The sequence below is a fragment of the Leopardus geoffroyi genome, chromosome C3 (assembly GCF_018350155.1).
Source record: "Leopardus geoffroyi isolate Oge1 chromosome C3, O.geoffroyi_Oge1_pat1.0, whole genome shotgun sequence".
NCBI lineage: Eukaryota > Metazoa > Chordata > Mammalia > Carnivora > Felidae > Leopardus > Leopardus geoffroyi.
In genome coordinates this window covers 33,869,657-33,877,852 of record NC_059338.1, presented here as the reverse complement: position 1 = coordinate 33,877,852, position 8,196 = coordinate 33,869,657, and the positions used below count along the sequence as shown (strand labels likewise).

At 37.5% G+C, this 8,196-nt stretch overlaps 1 protein-coding gene across 6 annotated transcripts in view; it reads left to right on the top strand.

Moving 5' to 3' along the window:
• YOD1 (YOD1 deubiquitinase) overlaps positions 1–8,196 on the top strand; it is a 28,268-nt gene that overhangs the window by 854 nt on the left and 19,218 nt on the right. The window contains exon 2 of one of the 6 annotated variants that reach the window (XM_045456709.1): positions 1,034–7,003. The exons of the other annotated variants lie outside the window; for them this stretch is intronic. Within the exon in view, the coding sequence (XP_045312665.1) occupies positions 1,034–1,737 (704 nt within the window). The 3' untranslated portion in view covers positions 1,738–7,003. Of the gene's footprint in view, positions 1–1,033; positions 7,004–8,196 lie in introns of those variants that run through there. 6 annotated transcript variants of the gene reach the window in all.

Genomic DNA, 8,196 nt, shown 5'->3' with positions numbered 1-8,196 from the left:
GGGGCCAGGGAAAGTCCTGGGAGGACGGAGAGGGGCGTGGGGGGAAACTGAGAACTGATCCAGGCAAGGTAGCTGTGGGTCAGTTGGGGGTTTTGAGGACAGGGCGAAGGATAAATTAAGGAACGGAGAACTCTGACGGAGGCCGGGGCAAGTATTTGGCAACTCTTCGACCACATACCTGGTTGAAAGAGAGAGGGGTGGCCCAACCCGTGTGAGAAGCCCAAAGCCTCGGGGTCCCCCTTTCCTCAGTGTGCTTTCTGGTCTGCCTCGAAAACGTCTCATTCATTTTGTTTTTTCTGAGTCCACAAACATCAAAAAAAAAAAAAAAAAAGTCCTATTTTCTCTATCCTGATGGCTTTTTCTCCTCTATCTCTAAAAAAAAAAAAAAGAGCAGGTTTGAAGGATGCAGAATACTTTTTTTCGCTTTCCTGGTTGGTTTTTGCAGTCACCTTCACGTAGAGTTCGTTGTACTCATTTTAGAGTACGCTTTTACACATCCACCGAAGGCCCTTTCAAATTCTAAACAACAGCAGTTATTTCTGTCCGCTATTAAAACTTGAACAGCAATATTGATCATTAAAGGCTTTCAGCTGTTGTGTCAAGGATCCTGTAAACACTAAACTGGGTAGATAAAATGTTAAGCTTCAGAGGACAAGAACCCCCCTAGTGGCCTAGTCTTGGGTAAACACCTTTTGGAAGATGAGTGCTTTTAAAATGCAGAGAGGGAGCATAAGGAAATTTTGTTGTTGAAGTGTATCTTTTCACATAAGTATAAAGGTGTATAACCAGGGCTCCTTAATTGGAATGCCTCCTCAAATGTTTTTCCCTTTGGTCTGTTTTCGTCTTTATGAAGACTGAGGAACAAGAGGTCTTACCGATTACTTGTTTGCAAAGCTGTATTCTCCCCAGTAACCCAGTTTATCTTTTTTTTTTTTTTTTAACTCTTCCTGTTCGTAATTTGCAAACTTGGCTATGAACAACGGATTTCATCTATAATGTCTCTGCAGTTCTGGCTTTGTTTTATTTTTAACAGGCGACATGCTGATTGTTGAAGAAGACCAAACCAGGCCCAAAACTTCACCTGCATTTACAAAACATGGTGCTCCTAGTTATGTCAGGGAAACTTTGCCCATGCTTAGCAGAACTGTGGTCCCGGCAGACAACTCTTGCCTCTTTACCAGTGTATACTATGTTGTAGAAGGAGGAGTCTTGAATCCAGCTTGCGCCCCAGAGATGAGACGCCTCATAGCACAAATTGTAGCAAGTGATCCAGACTTCTATAGTGAGGCAATACTGGGAAAAACAAATCAAGAGTACTGTGACTGGATCAAAAGGGATGACACTTGGGGAGGAGCTATTGAGATATCAATTTTGTCTAAATTTTACCAGTGCGAAATCTGTGTGGTGGATACGCAGACAGTAAGAATTGATCGTTTTGGAGAAGATGCAGGATATACCAAAAGGGTCCTGCTTATTTACGATGGCATCCACTATGACCCGCTTCAGCGTGTCTTCCCTGACCCAGACACCCCACCTCTGACCATTTTCTCCTCTAACGATGATATTGTTCTTGTACAAGCACTGGAATTAGCAGACGAAGCTAGAAGAAAGAGACAGTTCACTGACGTAAACCGCTTCACCCTGAGATGCATGGTGTGTCAGAAGGGATTAGTTGGACAAGCAGAAGCAAGGGACCACGCCAAGGAGACAGGCCATACCAACTTTGGAGAAGTGTGATCTATGCATGATGAGGACTGCCGCCTACTACCTCACAGATCCAGAAGGCTCTGGGTTTTCCAATAAGCTATTCGTAACCCTAAAGAACAAAGGAACACAATGTTCGAACCATCTTTTTTAACTTAAAACCACTAAGACCCTGAAATTCCTTGTCAAGATTAAAAATGAGTGTGCAAGTTTACAGATGTGTCTCCAGTGGTGATACATGCCCTTTTTCTGCTGGGGTGACAGACCAGGTGGTCCTTGCCACTTACTGACACTCACCGGAAGATTGAGTCCTAGTATTATAAGCTAGCACCCAGCAGCTTTAACTTGTAGAAGAAAACAACTGCGTATGTTGGGTAATGCGGAAGGCCTCACGTGAGGCCACTGGACATCGACCACAGTGTCTCCATAATTGAGTCCTTCTAAAAACTCTGGAGTAATAATTTTCTAAATTGTGCATCGATTCCTCAAATGAAGATACACAGAGTTGTCAAAACTGATTTTATATTGCAATTTGGTAGACTTTATAAATTGTGTACTTAACCAGTTATAAGTACATTACAAGCAATTTTTACAGGGATGAGCCTGTTCCTTGAGAATGTTACCTAAGGAACTGGTAGTACCCAATTTAGGATTTCTAGTGTATAAAAGGAGAATGTATGAGGGAACAGGTGCCTGAGCAGCTTACTAAAGCTTTAAAAGACCGTTGGCCTCGTGTTTTAATGCAACTCATTTATTGATGTTTGTCACATTGGATAAGAATTTTTAATTAAGCAGGGTATTTATTTGTAATTGAAGTTTCTTGTATTTTGAGTGCTTGATTTTTTTTTTTTTTTTTGATGATTTATCTGGAGGGATTCACTCTCAGCTTTTTCTCCAACTCCTAAACAATCTTCATCTAAAGGGATAATGCTATGCTTTGATTTGATTTTTGTGAGATCTTTTCTTACCTACACAGTACTTACTTTCATGCGAGCCTTATCTGACCACTAATGCTCTTTTGAATAATTTCACATTTCTGCAAATTAGCACTTTGCTTATCTACTATCTTTTACTTTGACTTTTGAAGAGTTTTAAAGTAGCGGGGATAGTAATGTTGAATGAATTTGTTTCACTTCCAAAATTTGACCGTTTTTAAATCCTTGCCTTATTCAGCTTTTCTCGGAATTCTGCTTCCTAATATTAGATGTGTACTCTTTTGCTTGGTGGGCTGACCTGCGAGGCACACCCTCTAAAATTAGCTTCACCATGAGATCTTCCAGATAAAAGTTTCCTACCTCTTTTCTTAATTCTTCTGAAGATCAGGGATGCTAAATTATAATTTGTTATGTATTATCTCACAAAATGTGAAGAGGTTTAATGTTGTGACGCTTTGTTATCTTGGTCTCATTTTTGATGAAGTATCTCACTTAGAATACCAATGGAATATTTTAAAGCAATTCTGTCTCTTTCAGCTTCTCTTCTTGGCAAATGTTTTAAAATTGAGATTTACTTTTAGCACTTCACTTGGTGGAGGTGGCCATATAAAATTAGGAACATGGAAACAATTCAGTGGACAAGTTCCTTTAAGGAAGAATTCACAAAGTATGCTTGAAATCATTAGGTGACCTTTCTTGAGTACCTTTTTTGTGAATAACTACTTTAGGCATTGTAAATTATGGTCAGTATAACTTAAATTAAGTGTTGAATTTTCTATTTTACTGAGCCTTAAAATAGCACTTGTGAGCTTGAGATACTTAATGTTTGGCAATCATACTACGTACAAATGAATATGTTTGAAGATCTTTTTGCACCTGGCTGTCATCTTGGTCTAAAGATTTTTGTATCTCTCGTTTCCCCAGAAAATAAGTTTAAAACTAGAAGTTACGAGAATACCCACTGGGTAGCATCCATCAAATTGAGCTTTGCACATCACCATTCATGAAGCTTGCCTTCTTAGGTACTTCAGAAGCCAAATTTGACATTTGCTTACTGGGATTTTAGACAGGTTTATTCATGCAATAAATATTTATTGAGTAATTTATAATATCCCAGGCATGTATTGATATGTGTCCCAGCATAAAATTCTGTCACTTTAAGATGGAGTGTATCTTATCTATGTTGGATTAACTTAACAAATAGAAAGAGATAGAACCTGATAGTTCATAAAATTAAACCCCTTCATTTTTAAGTGTTTTTGTTTGCATATTTAAGCTCATGCTTTATACAAAGCAAGTGTCAAGTATTTATTCTGGGGATCTTACTCTATTTTACCTGTTACATAGGTTGTCCATTCACCACTGGACACTGATCACTCTGTCAAATTGCTGTCAATAATGAGTTATAAATTAACCAGTTGCTGAAATTCAGCACTAGGACTTGAATGTTCTGATCATGGAAAATCCAAGATGATGCATTATTTGCGGACAGTTTGTTTTAGTTATGGAGGAGTAAAAACCCAAACTTGTGCTCATTCTAAACTCAAGCTTGTAAATCTCACAGAATTTAAAGTTGTTTTTTTGTTTTTTTGTTGTTTGTTTGTTTGTTTTAACTGCACTTATTGAACTCTTAAAATCAGTTTTGGGTGTTGTTGTTTTTTTACTGTTTTATTTATTTTTGAGAGAGGGAGACAGGATCTGAAGCGGGCTCCACGCTGACATTCGTGTGTCCGATGTGGGGCTTGAACTCTTGAACCGCGAGATCATGACCTGAGCCAAAGTTGGACACTCAACCAACTGAGCCACCCAGGTGCCCCTTGAAATTAGTTTATAAATGTGTATAAATTCTAATCTTCAGAATTTTGAAAACCTATGGGTTTTAGTACTTGCAACAGGATCAAAAGAAACTTTCTCTTCAATTTGCACGTGAGCAGAATGAAACCCTTCTTCCTATATATTCAGTTTTTGACTGCCATTCAAGAATATCTTTTTAATTAAAATGAGGATAGTTTACCTTCGTGGCTGAATGAATGAGGACTGTGCTTTCCTGTCCCCCACCCCTTTCTCTTATCCTTCTTTCCCTTATTCTTCTTTGGATTTAGAGATTCGGTGTGGGAGCATGAAGATGCACTTCTGGATAGAGTGATTTCAGAAATTAAAATGAATACCCCTAGGGATCTGGGGATGGGATAGCCATAGAAAGACATCAGGGTGGCACATCTTGTGTTAATCACTCCTAGTTGATTTCTTATTTCCCAGGAATGAAAAATGGGCACAGTCGAGTGGTACCCTTGCAAGTTTGGCTGCTGGTCAGCGTGACCCTTTTGACAAAACTAATTTAATCATGCCAGTTGATTACTCCACGCTCCAGTCCCAGCAAAGTCATAATCAGGAATGCGTTAATGTATTGTCTCTCTATAAATGCCCCTAAGTGCCCACGCCTAATTTACTTATCCAGCATATTCTTTCTATCCTACGTAGGCATTAATTAAAACATGTATGTTGCAAGTTGCCATAACTAAACGTAGTTTTTTGTCTTTTTTTTTCTTTTTAATTAGAATGGGGAGTATGTAAAATGAGAGTAATTTTTGTTCTTTATGGATCAGGTGGCCTTCCTAAACTTTCATATGTTAAGATTTATGTTCTTTCATGTGTTGAGACACACTTGTTATTATTTGCAGCACTTTAAAAGATAGGAAGTAAAAGTTTACATGTCAGCCCTCTCCAGGGTTCTTGTTAAAGACATTAAAATATAATTCTTGAGCTGCTAACGGTCAGCTCTTAATCAACATTGCCATCAGTGTATGCTGTATCCAGCCAGTGGTACAGCATTCTGATGTTTTGGTAACAGTGCAACTTGATGTCCGTCACTTGGGAGCATGCTGTGTGGCCTAGCATTCAGAAAGTTACCTGTTTCTATAATGTGATTGTTCTTTATCATTCATTGTACGGTGCAGTATTCAAATTTATCCTTGTAGCACAAAGAGGACTATACCAACTTAGAAAAGATTAGAATCTTAAAACTCTTCATTTGTTACTAAGCAAACTTACTTTACGGGAGCTGATTTTTTAGCCTTAAATGTATTATTTTTAAGTCTAAAGTGAAACACTTCATTTGAGTAAGCTGGTTCATTAACCAGAGATGTTTCCAGATTAAGAGTTACAATATTTCAACACATGTAATTCGTCTTAGAAAGATTATAAAAGTTGCCTGATTGTGGGAATGGGTTTTATTATTTTTTTTTCTTTTCCAAAAATTAACTGGCATTTTGTTTACAGTGCTTTGAATATTTGACTTTGAAGAAACTACACTGATACTGAATTGTGGGGTGCTGATTTAGGTAGGTCTTGGTCCATATGAATTTAAAAGAGATTGCTATTTTAGATTAAAAAGAAAGGGGGATAAAGTACCACTTATCACAGAAGAGATCCCCAAGTGAATCCTTTCCTTAACGCTTTTTGAAAAAATTTTCAAGCAATGCCTTTGTGTCATCCCAACCCTCCTCACCCATTTCTTGGCATAGAATGTAGCAGGGCCATAACTGAGAAGTTTGTCATTAATGTATAAAACCATGAATATGAGCATTTTGCTATGATGCCTTTTTATACTTGTTTTTTAAAAATATCCTACATGTAGTAGTTTAGGGATGTGAAGATATGATTTGGTTAAGTAGTAGGTAACAGGTTAACCTAAGAAAGGTTTAGAATTTCTACTAAGATTACATGAGACTGACTTTATACATGGTATAGGATCTGTAGTTCGTTGTCGCCCATAAGTTACTGAAAAGGACCAGGGCACCTAATTCTTGGCAGTTTTCCAGTTCACCTTGGTGCCATTCATGACTCAAGCTGTTTACAAGCTGTTTAGCAAAGAGTAATTTTGTTCCCCATTACAGAAGTATTGAATTCAGCTTAAAATGCGGAATCAACATGTATAGCTTGTCCAAAAGGGATAGAGAATGATAATAGTCCTGTATTTGCTGTATTAATGGAGTAGAGGTGGAGATTCCTGAAGCAAGAAGGAAACCACAAGATTGTCAAATTTAGAGCTTAGAACATGACTTGAAAAAAGTAGCAGGAAAGGGCAAACAGAAGAGTTTGTTTCTTGGCATATTTTTGTTCATTAAGATGGACAGTGTTTTCTTAAAAATGTTCTTTTGTCTGTTTGCCAGCATTTTTTTTTTTTTTTTTAAGTTAATGCACTGCTGCTACCTGGGAGATGTCTGATTTCATTTTGTACAACTCTTATGTGATTTTGCCATTGTCATTAAGATGAATTGATTTTACTTATGAGGTCCATGATTTTAAGTATCTAAATGCTGTATGAAGTGACTTGTTTTGAAGGAATAAATGAACTGAAAATATTGTTGTCTGAGCATATTTTGGGGTGAATACAGCGGGCCGGTGGACAGCCATGACACCCAAGTTGCATGTTTATTACCAAAAGCTGATAATAGTCCACTGCTTTGTGGATCTGCTTTGAGGAGGGTGCCAGCATCTGCTGAATCTCACTCTGTAGGTGAATTACCTAGTCCGACGTTACCGGATATAGAAGTCCCCAGCAACATCTTTCACATGATAATCAAGAAACAGCTACTATAAAATTTATATCTAAAAAAAAGCGGGGGTTGGGTGGGAATAATCTTGGAAATATAAGGTAAGAAGCAAATGATTTAAAAATATATTTTTTCCGTCATCAATGGTGGGAGGATAGTAAAAAATTTGTCCGTGTTTATTTTTAAAATTCCAGATGGAAAATACTTTTTCAAGTAACCATGATTATTTCTAGCACAGTTCATTTCAGCTCTGTTGGGTATTCATATTGAATTAAGTAGAAAACGTGTCCCTTATGGAATGAGAATAATTTTTTAGAGTCTATTATGTGGGATATTTCAGAAAATTATTCATCCTAATTGTGGATGGAACATTACACCTATTAGAATTCCAAACTTCTTTCTACTATGACTTTTGCATTGGAATTGATAAGTCTTTCTCTTTGGAATTTTACGGTCTTGAATTACTTCTTTTAGAGCTTGAATATTATGGAGTAAAACTAATGAAGTTTTTAAGCCAAAAATACTAAGGTACAGACTGAATTTTATTAACCTTGTGCCAAAGTGACCCTTCCCATTAGATCCATCCTTTAGCATCCGGCCTCATTTTTCTTACTTTTAATCTATAACAACGAAGACTGAGAAAATGATCTTGGATTTGGCTAGAAGCAGCCGAAGTCATAATTTATCTGCGATTAATTGTTCAGCAGTTTAACAAGCTTTTATTGAGCTTCTATTTCTTACAAAGTATGCTGTCAAATACCTTAGGATTTAACAAGGATAGTCATTCATTCAATAAGTATTTTTGAATGCTAAGTTTCAGGAACTGCCCTAGGTGCTGGGTTTATTTGGGTGGGGGTGGGGGGGTCCACAAACAGCGTTATAAAGAAATAGAAATACAGGTGCTATGAAGGGAATAACAAGGCAGGGAAATTCTAACTCGAAGTGGTGAATCCGGGAAAGTCTTTTGGCGAAAGTGACTATTTGAAACCTGAAGCATGAAT